The 16,709-nt window shown below is 47.8% G+C and overlaps 1 protein-coding gene across 1 annotated transcript in view; it reads left to right on the top strand.

Moving 5' to 3' along the window:
- The window catches only part of PECAM1 (platelet and endothelial cell adhesion molecule 1), a 48,201-nt gene that overhangs the window by 16,635 nt on the left and 14,857 nt on the right, over positions 1-16,709 (top strand). Inside the window, exons 6-13 of the mRNA XM_006199317.4 lie at positions 1,171-1,419; positions 2,663-2,938; positions 5,967-6,254; positions 6,890-6,997; positions 8,085-8,112; positions 8,699-8,775; positions 10,565-10,618; positions 11,624-11,686. Of these exons, the coding sequence (XP_006199379.1) occupies positions 1,171-1,419; positions 2,663-2,938; positions 5,967-6,254; positions 6,890-6,997; positions 8,085-8,112; positions 8,699-8,775; positions 10,565-10,618; positions 11,624-11,686 (1,143 nt within the window). The remainder of the gene's footprint in view (positions 1-1,170; positions 1,420-2,662; positions 2,939-5,966; positions 6,255-6,889; positions 6,998-8,084; positions 8,113-8,698; positions 8,776-10,564; positions 10,619-11,623; positions 11,687-16,709) is intronic.

Raw genomic sequence — 16,709 nt, 5'->3', positions numbered from 1 at the left:
GCCTAAAGCCAGGCTTTGCCTTTGAGGAATTCACAGACATACACAGATCGTTAGAATACAGTGAACAGCCACACTAAAGGCATGGGTATTCTGCTGTGAGGGCAGCAGGAACCAAGTGGCAAACACATGGGCTGTTTCACCCTTTAAAGCAGCACCCTGACCTTTGGGCCAAACTACATTAGGAAAATATAAAGCATCGTTAGACCATCAGATACTCTTGTGGTAGCTGACCCCCTACATCCAGAAGTCTGAGTCATACAGGGTCTATAAGTCAGTCAGGAGCTGGATCTCCCCAGCCCAAGAAAGCACAGTGTTCTGCTTGGCATGCCCTTCCCAGCCCCTCAGCCTAGGGCTCTGTGATCCTGTTCCATGGAGAGCTCCCCAAGCCATGCCAGGGCTGGCAGGCAGCACCCCCACATTCAAGTGCTACAAGCCTTTGGACATGGTATCAGGCCCACTTACGCATCTGGTTTTCCACTCCTCTTTTGCTATCAAGCCTCACTGTGAGTGACTCCATACAGTGATGTTGGAGGCTCACAATAATTTTGTGAATGTAAGAATCATTTAATTAGTCATTCATCTTTAGATGTAAAGTAGGTTTTCTTCACCCCCTACTGTCTGCCTTTTCAGACCCAAACTGTCATCAACTTTGCTGACTCTCAACTCTGTCCTGTCTTCTCATCTCTGCAGTCACACCCTAATGATTCTCCAAGTCTAGGTTCAGCGTCCCCTAGTTTATGGGCTCTGCTGCAAACGCTGCCTGAATCACCCACTACACGTAAACACTTTGGAGTCAATGACTTTTTCACTGCTATCTCCCCCATGCCAAGCACAGAGATGACCTGAAATAAATACCTGTGGAATGAAATGAGTGGATGAATAAATGAGTGAATGCCTGAATCATTACTTGCTGCCTTGCAAGTTGCACATTTTTTCTAATCCATTTCTGTGAAATAAATTGGATTTATGGGGGAGGAAAACCTGCCACTGGAATCCCAGGCAAAGAATGAACCCTAGCTCTTCAGTTGTGTGATCATCAGGTACATGAGAAGCAGAAAGCTGGGAATTGATTTGCCAAAAGCATCTGGGCCAAAGGCCTCTCCCTCAAGGGGGACTCTGGGGTCGGTACCGGGGAACATCTCACCCCGTTCCCACCCACTGTTTTTTCAGAGCTGTTTTCCAAGCCAAAGCTGGAGTCTTCCGCCACACGTCTGGACCAGGGTGAAGTTCTGAACCTGTGGTGCTCCATCCCAGGAGTGCCTCCAGCCAACTTCACCATCCTGAAGGAAGACACGATTGTGTCGCAGTCTCAAAATTTCACCAAGGTAGCCTCAGCGCAGGACAGTGGGGCGTACATCTGCGTCGCAGGCATGGGCAAGGTGGTCAAGAGAAGCAACGCGGTTTGGATAACCGTGTGTGGTGAGTACGTCCTCGCCGGCTCAGAGAGTCCCGGGATTGAATGGGAGAAAGAGAATTTATCACCAGCTGCCACCCTCTCCAGTCTGAAGGCAGTGCAGACTGAGGCAGGGTAAGAACTCGGGGGAAAGAGAGAGGAGCGGAAACAAGAGCCCAACAGCAGCAAGTGGGTATTTCTGCTCAGAGTTCAGGAGAAAGGCCATCCGAGGGAGATGTCGCTGGTGGAAGTCACGTGCAGGGCTTTGTTGTGGCTGCGTGCTGATGACGCGGCCTCTGAATTGGCAAGAGTCTGGCTGCTCAAACAGGCACCCACCCAGAGGGCCAGGGAGGAAACATGGCTTAGTCAACGCTGAACTTTAAGATCTAAGTTTCAGTTTTCAATCCATACCCTGGCTGACCAGAAGGGCTAGCAGAAATAGGTACTGGGACCACCTAGAGCCAGGCTTCTCAGATTGAACGTGCCCACAAAATCTGGTTAGGATGCAGGGCAGGATGGGGCCAGATTTTGCACCTTGGGGATGCTGGTGGTGCTGGGCCCTGGACCACACCCTGAGTAGGGAAGTTCTAAGAGGATGTGGAACTCCAGTCCAGCTGTCACTGTCACTGTTCTTATTCAGTCGTGGTCCTTCAGTTTAGCCTGTGGCTTTGGTTTATCTAGCCAAGATCTTAGTCTCAACCAAAGCAGGATTTTAGCCGTCATCTAATGTGAGAGACAAATGTGGGTCATTCCGTTTTAACCTTTTGTCTTGCTGTAGTTCTTGGGAAGAGGTCATTTCATTTTATAAGCTAATTTCTAAATAATGACCTAGTATAATTTATGTTTCTGAGGTGTGAAATTTACTATTTGGAGAGGCTGAGGCACTGAGAATTTGTTTAAAATATATTCTGGTTAGATATTTGTTATAATTTTTAACGTTTTCTTGTGTCTCTTCTCAATACGGAAAAAAACCACCCACATGAGTGTGTACGTATGTTCACATAAATAAGATACATGAAAATATAAACATATATTTAGGGGGATGTAATGTTCTTCTTGAATTTGTGTCATCCTTTTTTGTTTGTTCTCTTTTCCTCTCCCTCCTCGACAACCTTAAAGAAGTTCTATAAAGGTAGATAAGGCAGACAGGCATTTTAAATCACAGTAATGACAGAGAAAGCTAAGCCCAGAGTTTGGAGAAGGAACCCCTCGGGCTGGATGTTTTGCTTCAGACTGTTTCTCTCTCTCTCTCTCTCTCTGTCATTCTAGAAATGCTTTCCAAGCCCAGTATTTTTCATGACTCCAGGTCTGAGGTGATAAAAGGACAGACCATAGAAGTCAGTTGTCAGTCCATAAATGGAACCTCGCCCATTGATTATGACCTTTTAAAAGCAAGTAACCTGTTGGCGAGTCAGAAAATAGGCTCAAATGAGCCAGCGGTATTCAAAGATAATCCAACAAAAGATGTAGACTACCAGTGCCTGGTGGATAACTGCCATTCTCACGCCAAAGTGGTCAGCGAAGTTCTTCGGGTCAAGGTGATAGGTAAGTTGCTGTGCTGGAGAAGAATTCACGTGGGATTGGGGCTTTAGTTGACATTCTCAAAGGTTTAGAGTGGACCGGAGAAGTGAGTGGTTCTTGTGCAAAGTTCCTACACACGACACGTGGCAAAGCAGGACCAAGGCCCCAGTAAATGGGGTGGGAAGGTATGTGGGAGTTATTGGTGTGGCCAGTGTCACTTCTTTCAAACAAACTGCTAAAATATAAGTGGGAAGTGTCCCAACTTCAGGAAGTGCTTTGAGGCCCTGCCAGCACTCGCTCCTGTTTAGATGAACTGACAGCCATCTCTGAGAGTTACAGGCCAGAGCTCTCACACCATGAGCACTCGGCGGGGCAAGTCTTGCCACATGTGGAGTGCACAGCAGTCTGAGCTGCAGGCTGCTGCTGGGCTCTCCTACTCAGGAGAAACGAACCACTGTCCTCGGATGGATACTTTTCCTCCAGCCTCCATCTTCTCAGAAGGCCTCAGGAGGATGATCGCTTGTGCCTCTGAGATATTCTGCATCTTGCTGTAAAAAGCTTGATAAGGCTTCCTCTTCCTCCTCTTCCTTTCTCTTTAATAACTGCTTACCTACATGTGCCACGTGGACTTCTTGTGTTGGACAGCAAGTCCTCCTACTGTTAATATACAACCTAAGAGTAGCAATACTTTTCAAATTAACATCAATATATATTTAGCACCTAGTGCTATAAAGTCTATAGGAAAAAAAAAAGAAGACATATTCTTTGTTCTCAATCATATAACAAGAAACACAGGATGCATTTTAATATATTTGAATAACGGTGCAAATGAACATTGGGGAAATGTTACTGGGCAACATATGGTTAATTGTCACACAAGCTCTCCTTGTCATGATGGTGATAGGAATTTAGGGCATGCAAGAGACCATCCAGCTGGAGGGAGAAGAGCTGGGTTAGGAGCCAGGGCTTGACAGTGGGTAGGCAGAGAGGGCTAGAGATGGTCCCCAGCATAGTCAAATACATGGGCAGAAGGCTATATGGAGCAGATCAAGAGGCTGTGGGTGCATCCGATGGCTGGAGACAGAGGTTGATAATGGAGAGTCATTGGATATAAATTGAAAGGGTGACTTTTCTAACTGCAAAGGGAGTCAAGCACCAGTCTTAGGAGTTGGGAACTTGTCCTGTGTGCAGTGAAGAGCCAGAAGACGGAAGAGGGACATGCAGAGAATGGGATCTTGGGAAGATTAACCGGCTGGTCCTATCAGTTAGAAGCAGTGGAGACTTCAGACCTTACGATACCTTAAGAAGCTAACGTAGAAGCCCATGTGAGACTGTTGGTTTAAACTGGGTCAATATTAGTGGCTAACATTTACTGAGTTCTGACCACGTGTTCACCCCTATGTGAAGTATTTTAGTAAATTATTCCCATTCGTACTTACAGTAGCCACATAAGACCCATAATAATATCATCCTTATTTTATAATGAGGAAACTAAGGCTTAAGATAAACAGCTGGGGGGCAGTAGGGTTAGGAATTGAGGGCAAGCAGTCTGGTCCCTGAGCCTGGCTTGCCACCACCCCTTGTGCTTCAGGAGCGAGGTTGTCAGGTCAGCCTGCACCCTCCAGGAGTCTGCCCTTGGGGTTGACCCCACCGTCCCATCCTGGGCCTGCTGCTCCCTTTTGTTGGCTTGGCGGCCCCATGGTCTGGCCACCCCCTGCACTATGCCAGTCTGCTGATCAGTTCATTCTCACACTAGTAGAAATGTACTTGGGAAGACAATTTAGGATCAGAATTTTGGTGGTTGAACAGGGAGGGAAAGGAGATATGGGAGGGCGGTGAGTTTTGCTTGGATCTGCCGGGAAAGAGAGGCAGGCAGGGGTTCTCAGTGGATATGCCCAAGTAAAATTCAAAACTCGGGATTCAGGGGAGTCACCTGGACTAGAGCTATATATCTAGGCATGAAATACTGTATGTTTACGTGTTAAACACACAAGCAGAAGCTATAATGTAGGTGAAATCACCAAAGAGGAGCACAGAGATGGCAAACCAAGGACTGAATTTTATAGGAAGCCTGCATTTCAGGAGCAAAAGGAAGAAAGATTGGTGAATATCTGACTTTTTCTTTTTAGTTTTTTTGGGGGGGCTGGTAATTAGTTTTATTTACTTTATTTATTTTTAAAGGAGGTACTAGGGATTGAACCCAGAACCTCCTGCATGGTAAGCATGCTCTCTACCACTTGAGCTATACCCTCCCCCTAAAGATTGGTGAATAAAGAGGAACTGGCAGGCAAGGAGGTAAGAGAATGAGGGTTGTAATGTATCCCAGAAGCCCAGAGAAAGCTGAGTTCTAAAGGAAGGGCTGGGCGTCAGGTGAGAGCTGTAGGGAGGCTAAGGATGGGAAGTCAGGAAGAACACCTACCACTGGATTTAGTCTCAGGGAACTCACACGGATGAGCTAGTCAGGGATCAGCTGACCTTTCAAGTTTCTTCAAAATCAGAGGTACTGTGCAGTTTCAGAAGCAGACGGATAGAAGTCAGATTTTGGGGCTGAGAAAAAAGTGGGAAATGAGAAAAGGAGGAGAAAAACAGGACAGTAGCCAGTGTGTCAAGGTTATTTGCTCATAAGATCTGGAAGCGCCATGCATCTTTGTGAGCAGAGAGAGAAATCACATGCAGACACACACACACTCACTTACACAAATACACACACTCACACACACAGGCTCCCCCAGAACACACCCCCAGCAGAAGACGTGGGTTCATGGTAGAGTCAAGCCGAGTGCTCAGTAGTACTTGACATGGAAGGTGAAGGGAGGTGTCCCTAGCATCTTGTGTCTAGTCAACATGCGAGGACAGGGGGTATCCACTGCTGCCCTTCTGGGCTACTTGGGAGAAAATGTGAAGAATGTGGGATCCCAGGAGTGACTTGAATAAAGGGCAAAATCCAAGTCCAAGTCACAGTGGGCAGAAGGCTGGCCTTGACCAGTGGCTGTGTCATGTTGCTTCTCTTCCCCACTTCTTTTCTCAGGCTAATATTTTTCCTGCTTTTCAGCCCCAGTGGATGAAGTCAAGCTCTCCATCCTGTTGCATGATGAGGTGGAGTCTGGGAAGGCCGTTGTCCTTCGGTGCTCTGTGAACGAAGGATCTGGTCCCATCACGTACAAGTTTTACAAAGAAAAAGAGGGGAAGCCCTTCTATCAGACCACCTTGAATGACACCCAGGCCATTTGGCACAAGGCGAAGGCTAGCAAGGAGCAGGAGGGACAGTATTATTGCACGGCCTCTAACAGAGCCAACCTTTCCAAAAACGTCCTCCAAAGCAACATACTGACAGTCAGAGGTGAGTCGCGGCCTCAGTGGCAAAATGTAGTGTGAGCTCTTAGGGCAAGGCCAAGAAAGCACACGACTTGTAAGAGGAAGTGGATGGGAGTTTAATGCATCTCGTTGAGAGTTAAGGGACCAACGTCCTCCAGGCTCTTTGGCTGCAGATCACAAAAACCCACTCAAGTATAAAATAGGCACTAATTATTATAAGGAATTAGAAGTGTTTCACACAGTCCTAATCACAGATTCTTGGTGGAGAGATACCAACTGGCCCATCTTGGGTCAGAGTCCACCAGGGACCATTTATGGACAAGAGGATTGGGCCATGCGGAGCAGACGTGGTTAGAGGAGCCCACCAGCCCATGTGGTTAGAGGGTTATTTATAGAGAAGGAGGAGGGATGAACAGACACCCCAAAAAGAGCCTCCTTTAGTCCTGCGGCCCTTTCGGACCATCACTGACTCTCTTTGTAGCAGAAACAACCATTTCTGCACCAACTATGAACACAGAGTCCCTCAGAGGTACACGTTCAGTGTAAGACGCCGGTTACAAGGATGTAAAAATCAGTCCTATTTGTTGCTTAAGGCTGATATTATTTCTCGCTGGTGGAGGAAACACCTCTATATTAAAATTTTTTTTTTTGCATTTCCAGTCTATCTTGCCCCCTGGAAGAAAGGGCTTATTGCAGTGGTTGTCATCATAGTGGTAATTGCCACCTTGATACTTGCGGCCAGATGCTATTTCCTGAAGAAAACCAAGGGTGAGCAGTCCTTTCATTCTGCCAAACAGCTGCCTTGCCGGGGCCGGCCGTGGATGTGAGGGCTGCAGTGGGAGCTGGGGAGACGTGACTCACGACGATTGTCTTCCTCCTGCCGTGTCACCTTGGTAGCCAAAAATTTCGGCTTTGGTGGGTGTGGAGCTCTTATTGCCCCTGGATTTAGCTAGGCAGAAGTGAAAGCCATGGCTTTCCTGGTTGGGCACCCCAGAAAAGATGAATTTGGGGGAAGTTGCATCAACATGTGCTCAGAAGTGTGGATTTGGCCACACCTCGTCCGACAGTTGGTAGAGCTGGGGGTGAGTGTTATGGAGACACTCCACAACACACACCCTGAGTGCCTCCCAGTTCATCTGCTGGTTGTGCCATGATTTCTGCCCTGTGCTTGGGGCTAACCATGCCTGGAAGGGAAGCCAGGCTCACCCATGGACACTCAGGATTCAGAGTCAGCTAAGCCAGACTCAAGGACAAAGGCACAGCACCAGTGAAGTCTGCAAAAATTTGCTTGTGGGATAAGGCGGGTTCTGTTGGAGCCCCTGGTGCTGCTGCCTAGGACGGGAGGGGGCAGAAGGGATGAGGAGGGTGTTTTTTCCTAGAGCAGGAAAGGGGCAATCCCTCTGGGCAGACAGACTCCAGGACAAACTCCTTCCTAAGGCTGAGTCTAGGTCTCAGGCCAGTTTGGAATTCAAAGCACAGGGATGGATGTAGCTTTTACTTTGGGGGATGGTCTTGAAGCAAATAGTTGTCTGCTTGTCTGGTTCATGTGGTTCCCGTGCTGTTGTCTTCCTCTCTGTCCCACTGCGTGAAGGAAAACCGCTCCGAGCTAAAACAGTCAAAATGTCATATTTGGGGGGAAATGGTGTGAAATCTCTTGATATAAGACCAAGAGAAGGCCTGCTTTGTTTGTTTCCTTTTTTTTTTTTTAAGTGGGACTATGTTTGGCTTTCTGTTCTCTCTTTTTATGGGTATTCAGTATTGAAAAAAAGTCAAATGTGGTGGAAACGATTGTTCCCTTCTGGTATGGATGTGGGTTCTTTATACTGACTTTGGTTCTTCTCTTTGTCTTTTAAAGCCAAGCAGATTCCTGTGGAGATGTCCAGGTCAGTGTACTTGGAAGAGGGGTGGCTGTCCTGTGGGTGTGGGTAGACTTGTCTGGAGGGATTCCTGTCATTAGAAGTTTTCAGTGGTTCTTGGCAAACTCAGAAAAATCAGGACCTTGGGTGTGAGTGGTGTAGGGGTGTGTGTGTGTGTATGTCTGTGTGTGTGTCTCAGTGAAAGATTGCCAACTGTCCTTCACAGGAAGGAATGGCTTTTTTCTGAGGTCATGTCCTTTCTACATTTTTCCTTATGAAAATATAATGGTAGTAGATGGAATTTTAAAATTTTTACTGACTTGGCAAAATAGAGTTGGCTTTAAAAAAAAAATGGTTGTACTATTTTTACTGTTCTTGAAATCTAAAATCCCAAAGTATGGAAACTATAGCTCTGTTCCTGAGAGAAACAGGAGCACATTATTTATCAAATAATCACAGAGCTGAAAAAGCATTAGTTCCAAATGAGAGTGAAATTTTCCTCGCTTCAGAAAACTCTTCCTGGTTTTCTCATAATCTTTCTTTGATTCTTTTGTTGGTTTGGAATTAGAGTCAAAAAATGTGATTTTTTTTCTTTCTTAAATTTCAATTTAAGGCCGGCAGCACCACTTCTGAACTCCAATACTGAGAAGGCGTTGTCCGATCCCAGTACTGAAGCCAATAGACATTATGGTACAGTGATGGTTTTGTGCAGTTGCTAAGAGTTTTCCCCAGCTTGCTACACACTCTCCTATCCCTCTGAGCAGCAGAATCTAGGCAGTGGGGTGAGGCTGGAAGGGAAGCCCTGGCTTCCAGCAGGGACACTTAATCTAATCAGTCATTGGGTGGTGAGCTAATAAGCAAAACAAAAACTTAAGAAAGGCAGAACATTGTGCTCTGATTTTTGCCACCTTGTAAATATCCCAAGGAATGAAAGGTGGGGAACCATTACAATTACAGTGCTATGGACGCCCCTCGTGGGTTATCTCCAACACTGGACCCTGCCCAAGTGTCATCATTCTCCATTTGCAAGAGAGAGCCCAGCTATCAAATGAAGGCCTTGGTAAAATGTCTGAGATGGAATTATTTATTGCAAGCACAAGGCAGTTTCATTTCAATCTTGCCATGATGGGAAACCAATTTAAAGATTTCACTGTTAATTCCACTGCTTTGGCTGCAATAAAATTGATTTTGAAATTAAAAAAAGAAGAATTCACTAATAGTAAAGGCATTTGAAAAAAAAAAGTGGTACAATAAAGGAATACCTGGTTAGAGGTTTATTGCACACTTGAGAGTCAGCTCAGTAGGGTGGGGTGGCAAACCCAGGAGATCTAAATCCCATTAGGTCTGTGAGAAAACCGTTCAAGCCTTTTAGCACAGATGCTGGCAATTTCCTAGGGGGCTATGATTATATCACACAAAACGTTCTGCCCCAGACAGGTTTGGGAATTAAACACTGCTGTTCTTTTCTTAATTCTGTAACAATGTCCCACAAAATATAGAGAAATTTTTAGGATATACCAGGGCATTCTTGAGAAACAAATAAGCAATTCCTATGGTACTAAATCATAAATGTTTTAAAAAGTAAAATAAGACATTTGTCATAATAAAAGCCATGTGCTAATGAAGAGAAAAGAGCAAATATGTCATTTAAGAAACAACATTCAGAAAAATTTGGTGAATATTTAGCAAAAAGTAACCCAGTGCTGTAGAGAAAATCTCTCTTTGTGGAGTAAAATGGGTTATGATGGTAATTTGTATTATACATAACTAGAGATATGAGACTTTAAATTAAATGTTGAGAAAGGCTTACATTAAAACAGAATTTCCTCCCAAATTTCCAAGAATGCAAGAAATACTCCAATTCTTATTATATTTTCTCTGCATAGATTATTTCAGCTTATAAATATGTTAGTAATCACAGTAGTAGTTAGTAAATACATAATGGAACAGAATGGAAACCCAGGTGTTCTTCAGGAATAATATTTAACATTCATAAAAATTCTTTTTAATAAAGAACAGCTTGACAAAAAAGAGTAAAAATTTTTTGCCCATGCCCATGGAGGTGGCAGCCTGGAGGTCCTTCAAGCCACAATCTCATGGATCCAGTTCTGGAGAGAGTTAGTTTACTAACATCCTTCATGTTTGTGGTCACTGGCTTGTCCCTTCTAGAATTAAGCTTAACTTCTTTGGAACTTGCTTCTAGTGAACAATTCTGAATTTGGCACAATTCATAAACAGACGTTGCCCTCCCGTGCAGTGATGGGCATCTCACCGGTTTTAGAAGGAGACCAGGCAGTGGGTTGGCTGGGGCCCAGGGGCACCAGGAGGGAACTCAGAACCCAGATACACTGCTGGCTGCTAACTGCACTGAAGAAATTAGGCTTGACTCTTTTCATTAGTGGCATTGATTTTTTTAAAGTTATATAGAAAACTTAAGAGTTCCACCGTCACTCATCTTAATTGTTACTTTTCAAACTAGGTTACAATGAAGAGGTTGGAAACCATGCAATGAAACCATTAAATGAAAATAAAGGTAATTATCTAATTAGGTGGTTTTTTTTTTTAATTAGAAACCTTTGCTTTTGAGTAAAAGACCCCCAGGAAGAACTAAAGCTGTGAAGACCTGTGAACATTTCTTCGCCTCTCTCGGGTGGAGGTGGCTGTTGCTTCTCCAAAGAAACTAGTGTCTTGTTGTTATTACTTATTTTCAAAATAAGCACAGTGCTATTTTATTTTATATAGTGTATTTTTCATTTTTATTAAACATTTAGTAGATACAAATTATAAGTTGTGTATAAAATATAAACAACAGCGCTTCAATAACTGCATACTCATCCCCTTTAAAAAAAAAATTTCCGCTACCTTTAAAGTACCTTGTGTATTTCTCCCCACCCCAGCCCCTTAACATTTTTTTTTGCCAGCTTTGATGAGATATAATTGGCATATAACATTGTGTGAGCTTGACGTGTACAACGTGATAATTTGCATTACTGCTGTATCGAAACCCACCTGGGCCTCTACTGTCGAAGGGAGGGAGATTCCCCCCCGATTTATTTAGCAGCCCCTTCTGAAACAGGAAGTTCCATTTTGGGTGTAACTTGATTTTCTGCCTCATATGTATGCCTCATACTCTCAAAGCAATTTTAGGCTGGGGACCCTATTCCCCATTTCCTAAGATCCTTTCCACCTTGGAGAAGGTGTTCTGTGCCTATGGCCGTGGAGAAGGCTTCTAGGGTTAACTGCTGTGGCTGATGCTGGGTGTTTTCTGTAGCTACTGAGCTTTGCAAATCCTCCTACTGTAGTAACAAGGGGACCTGAGCAGGAGGGTCCTTTCACATCCTGGGGGGCTGCAGGCCTCATCACTACCTCTTCCGGCCTGAGTTTTCTCACCCATTTAGAATGAAGTCAAGCCTGCATCTGTCCTCCCCTTTAAAATACAGTATACTGTGATCATTTTGAATGGAAATCTTTCATGTGCTCTGATGCCTCCACAGAGAGGTTTTATCTAACTGCAACGTGCTGTGGTTCTTTTGAGCAGAGCCTCTGACCTTGGACGTGGAGTACACTGAAGTGGAAGTGACCTCACCTGAGCCTCACCGAGGTAACACCATCACTCGAGTGATTCCCCATGCTTTACTATCTGCTTGGGTATAGACGCCAGGGTGGGCTGTGTTGCAGCCCAGGGACCAGAGCCCAGTCACCCTCCTTGCTCAGAAGGGAGGTGGTCAGCAGACAGATGGGCTGGTCGTGCTTAAGGCAGGAGCGGTGACCCCCATCCAGGCTTCGAGGTGTAAAACGTCATTAATTTATCATACTACTAATAACAGATGTATTTTATTGAGCAATTACTAAGTGTCAAGAAGTGGATTTACTAAGAGACAGTTGCAGGCAGCCTCACTCCTGGGTGTCTGGACATTCTTCCAGAGTTATCCCCCTTGCCCTAACCCAGCACGTTTCTTTAAAAGTTGCTTGTTGACTGAGCTTATGTAAATAAAATGCATATTTGAAGGAAGCAAGGGCTTGGCTATTTAAAGGGATACTTGGATAAAGCCTTTTAAAAGCACAGAATCTCTCTCCATGTAAACAGTGGCACCATCTTTATTCAGGTTTTGTTTTTATGTGTGTGGTTCTCTTGGGGGCAGGCTGCCCTGGAGGAAAGCAGAGATCCCGAGCTCTGGTTCTGGCTGGGGAGACTGACTCAGGGTGGGTTCGTCCACAGCAAGCTCTAGGACAACAATCTCAGTTGCTTTGGGCCCCACAAAAAACCTGCATATTCTCCCAAACCTCCTTAGCGTCCCCAGAGGCTGCCACGCAGAGGAAGCAGCCACCCCGAGCCTTCCTGCCCTGCTGGCTTGCATCCCATTTCTGCTGAGGCTGATGCCAAGCTGCGTCCACTCAGCCTGGCACACCTGGGGCCACTTTACAGACCATGCCTGTGAGCATTAGCCAGAGCCATGTGGTGACGGTGTTCTCTTGTCATCTCTTGCTCCATGATCCAGAAGGAGTTTTGGGTTCCTTCCTTCTTCCCTTGCTTAGCATGGTTCCAGGTACCACGGCCACAGGTGTGTGCATGGAACCTTCTGGGCAGAGCTGGCTGCAGCACAACAGGACCACCATGCCTGCAGCCTGCAGCCAGCATGGCCCGGTCTACACGGCTGCACAGGGCATCCCACTTCCACGTCTAGACTGGACCGGGGAGGTTGGGCACCATGGCTGGTCTGAAGTCCTCTTCCTCTTTATTTCATGGTAAAGCGATTCGCCTGTTGGGTTAACAAATTAAGGGCTGGTGATAGACCAGCCCCAAAGTGAGCAGCAAAGATACTTATGTGGCCCCCCTAACCCCATGGAGATACAGCCTATGTGGGAGCCTCGGAAACAGAACCGATGAGCAGATAGTATCAGGTTAGAGTCAGTGCTCACAGGAAGAAGCATGGGGTGTGATGAGAAGGCGTGAACAGTGATGCATTTTCTGGCTGCCTAGTATTAGGAAGCCTACTTGCGGCGTGGCTTTGAGCTGGGGCCTGAAAGGCACAACCAAGTGGGCTCCACCAAGAGGAGGGAGGCCTAGGAGGACTGAGGACATGCACAGGACAGGGGGAGGTGGCCTGGAGCTTGGCTGGTTAAGGATCTGAAAGGAGACTCATGTCTGCAGAGCCAGAGAGAAGGAGCAGAGCCAGGTGAAGCTGGGAGCACAGGGCGGGGGCACCAGAGGTTCTCTTTGTTCTAGTCTCAGTGCATTGGGGCCTTTGGAAGCTTTTAAGCAGCAAATTGATAGGTTCCAATTTCCTTCTTTAAAAACCATCCTGGTGGCTGGTGTGGAGGACAGATTGAAGGGGCTAAATAAGGAAACCAGGCAAGAGGGGGTGAAGATGGAGCCAAAGTGCTGGCAGCGGATGGATTCTGGATATATTTTAGAGACAGATCGCAGCCTATGGCCAGGATGGGGGATAATCACGTTAACACTATGTGTTTCTTGACTAAACAACGGCATGGATGGTCGAGATGACTGCAGTTGGGAAGAACAGGCTTATGGGGAGCTTGGTTCAGTTGGGTTAAGTTTGACAGCCCAGGAGAAGACACCCCAGGGGTTTGATGCTCAGAACTGGGTCTGGGTGGACTGTGGCCAGTGGGACTTTTGGGGGCTCTGCGCCAGCCTTCCCTGGTCCAGCCCAAGCCCCTCCATCACTGTGCATTGTGGGCTCCATCCCATGGGCCACTTCCTCTTAAAGAGGCTTCAGGCTTGGGGAAAAAGGGGAACCACAACAAGAGGGCAGGGCTGAATGTGTGAGGGGAAACCCCGCTGTCCTCCGCGCATCACTGGGCGCTCCAGCAGGCAGCGATGGCCCTGGGCTCTGGCCTCAAGGATCTGATACCTATCCCAGAGGGCCAGGCCCCACTCTCACCTGCCGGCTGGGCCAGGGCGAGAAGGAATTATGAGGGCTTGCCTGAGGCCTGGAGGGCTTGGGATTTATGGAAACTGAAGCAGAAGAAGGAAGCAGGATTTGGCCTTGGGAAGGCGTCCATTTTCCATTTCTCTAGGGATGTTTCCATGTTAGCAGTATCTGGTTTTCTTTTTCTTGCTTGAAGGTGGGGAGGGAATGGAAGGGAAAAGAGGACCCCTGAGACTGGGTGAAGTGGGGACATTTCCTTTCCCAGCTGTGCAGCTGCAGGGTTGTCCACCCAGGTCACCTTTTCCCAGTTTGCACAATGGTGCTGTGTGGTCTGTGCGGGCCTTGGCAGAGCTGGAATGAAAGTCACTTGGATGGAAATGGAGAGTTTCTAGAGGATTCAAGTTGCATTTTCTGGACCCAGCCTCCTTGGCAACTAAGGGACAGTGGGGGAGGGTGGCCTGGCCCACGATGCTGTCCCCTTACTTTCTCATGGGTGGGGAGTGGGGCGTTCCTAGGTGAGGAAAAGACTTTGTGGGTTCAAGGCCAGCGGTGAGTAAACTTGGCCTGGTCTTGGCCAACCCAGTTCCCCATCCTCAAGGCTTCCCTCCTCTACAGATGGGGTGGAGGAAGCAATGAGGACTGCATCCAGCAGTAGCCCTGCCTGGCAGCTGACCAAGTGGTCACTTGGGGATGGAGGAGGGGTGGGAAGGAACTCGTTAAACGCCGGTTTGCTGCCTGTTTGCTCTGAGACCGATTCCTGGGAAAACCCCATGACGTTGAAGCCATCTCTTTCTCTGTTAACAGAGAAAAACAGGAGCCAAAATAAAGCCCATCCGGAAACATCCCTGACAGCACAGACAAACAGCCTGTTGGCCTGGTTTAGTCATTAGCAGGCAGCTGCTGCCACGGAGCAGCAAGAGGAAGGCAGCTCCGATGAGCTGCAGACCCCGCCCCCATCACTGGGCTGGGCAGAGCCAGGTGGGCAGCAGGAGAAACCCTGGGGGCAGCTGCAAATCTGGCAGCTCAACCAAGAAGTGAAACCACCCTGCCGCCCTAGCTGATACGCAGAGTTGTGAAGTGGAAGAGAGTCAAGCGCAGCTCCTCGGGGCCAGAGGATGTCAGAATGTCCCCAGGATGACTGGGGAGGGCCACTGGCCACCCCTTATGTGCCTCGGGTTAGGGAGTTCCCAAGGATGTCTAGACCCCCAGGCTTGGCTGCTCGGCACCCTCACTCCATTCCCTCCTCACCGCCCCCAGGTCCCGTTTGGTGCTGGGTCAGAGGATGAGCTGGCAGGGTCCCAGTGCACCTGGCGTGCAGTGTCCTAGAATGTTTATCACAGCATTGTTTGCACACCGTCCACCCCAGAGCCTGGAGCTCCTCAAAAGCTGAAACCAGGTCCTGTTTACCTTTTCCTCTTCCATGGCGTCCAGCACACAGTAGGTGTTAGGACAGTGTGACTTGCCCGGGCCTGATATTGAGCAGACTGTACCCTGAGGGTGTGGTTGATCCCCCAGCAGATATGGGGATCCCTGGGGCTTCCCTCTACATCCCCAGATCTGGTGCCGCGGAGGGAGAGTGGAGAGTGGTGTGGGCATCTCTGCTGTCCTCTTAGAGAAAGGCAGGTGTCCCAGCAGGGGGTGCCAGTCTGCTGAGTCGCACCTCCTGTGTGATTCCCTGGGGGAGTCAATACAATGCCTTCTACAAGACCCTGGCACCCCAAGTGCCCCAAGTTCAGCTGTCAGGATCTGAATTGCCACCCAAGCTTTCTCTTGGCCCTGATACCGGAACCACCAACACTTAGTGTGGGATGAATGACCGTGGTTTTAGTCCTAAAACCTGAAACCTCAGGGATCGGGCTGATCATGCCAAGACCTTCCTGGAGGCCAGGGTTCTGAGATGGAGACACCTGCAGGGATATTGGCTATTGTTGTCACTGTCCCAACAAACCTTTATAGGTGCCAGGGAGGAGGGTATAGCTCAGTGGTAGAGTGTGTGCTTAGCATGCATAAGGTCCTGAGTTCAATCCTCCAGTACTTCCATTAAAAATAAATGAGTAAATAAACCTAATTACCTCCCCCACCCTAATTAATTAATTAATTAATTAAAACAAGCCAAAAAACCTTTATAGGTGCCTCCAGGCGGCCGAATAAGGCCTGGGATCAGGAGGAGCACAAGACCCCAGGCTCTGCCTGGAGGAGCTCGGGGTCTGCCGGGGGAGATGGTCGTGGGGACAGATGGCGTCAGTGTGTCATGGGCAAGTGTCCCCAAGATGCTGTGGGAGCCCACGTAAGTGCCCAGGGCACAGGGGAAGATGGGATGTAAGAGGAAATAGGTAGGTGTGTGAGGGTGTGTGCCCCCGAGTGCAGGAGCCAAGCTCATCCTGGGGCTTGGAGGACGAGGAGGAATGGGGCAAAGAAGAAGGACCGTGTGGGCAGCAGAGTGTGTGTCGGGTCAGGACGTGAGAGAGGGGGGACCCTGGAGCATGGTGAGTCCAGGGTGCAGTAGAGTCCATGAATTTGCAACGTCCATGTGGCACTGACCGTGGCGGCGGGAAGCATCACCCTGTCTGGGGTTTCTCAGTCTACAGAGGGAGAATGCTGGCCACACGGCATTAGGCGCCATTCTACACTAAGGCTTCCTGGTCCTTTGTGCAGGTGAGAGGCAAGTGGCGGGGTCCATCCTGTTTCCTGAGTGTGTGTGTGTGTGTGTGTGTGTGTACAGTAGATGCACTA

Source organism: Vicugna pacos, chromosome 16 (genome assembly GCF_048564905.1).
Source record: "Vicugna pacos chromosome 16, VicPac4, whole genome shotgun sequence".
Lineage (NCBI taxonomy): Eukaryota > Metazoa > Chordata > Mammalia > Artiodactyla > Camelidae > Vicugna > Vicugna pacos.
This window is presented reverse-complemented; position numbering and strand designations above follow the sequence as displayed.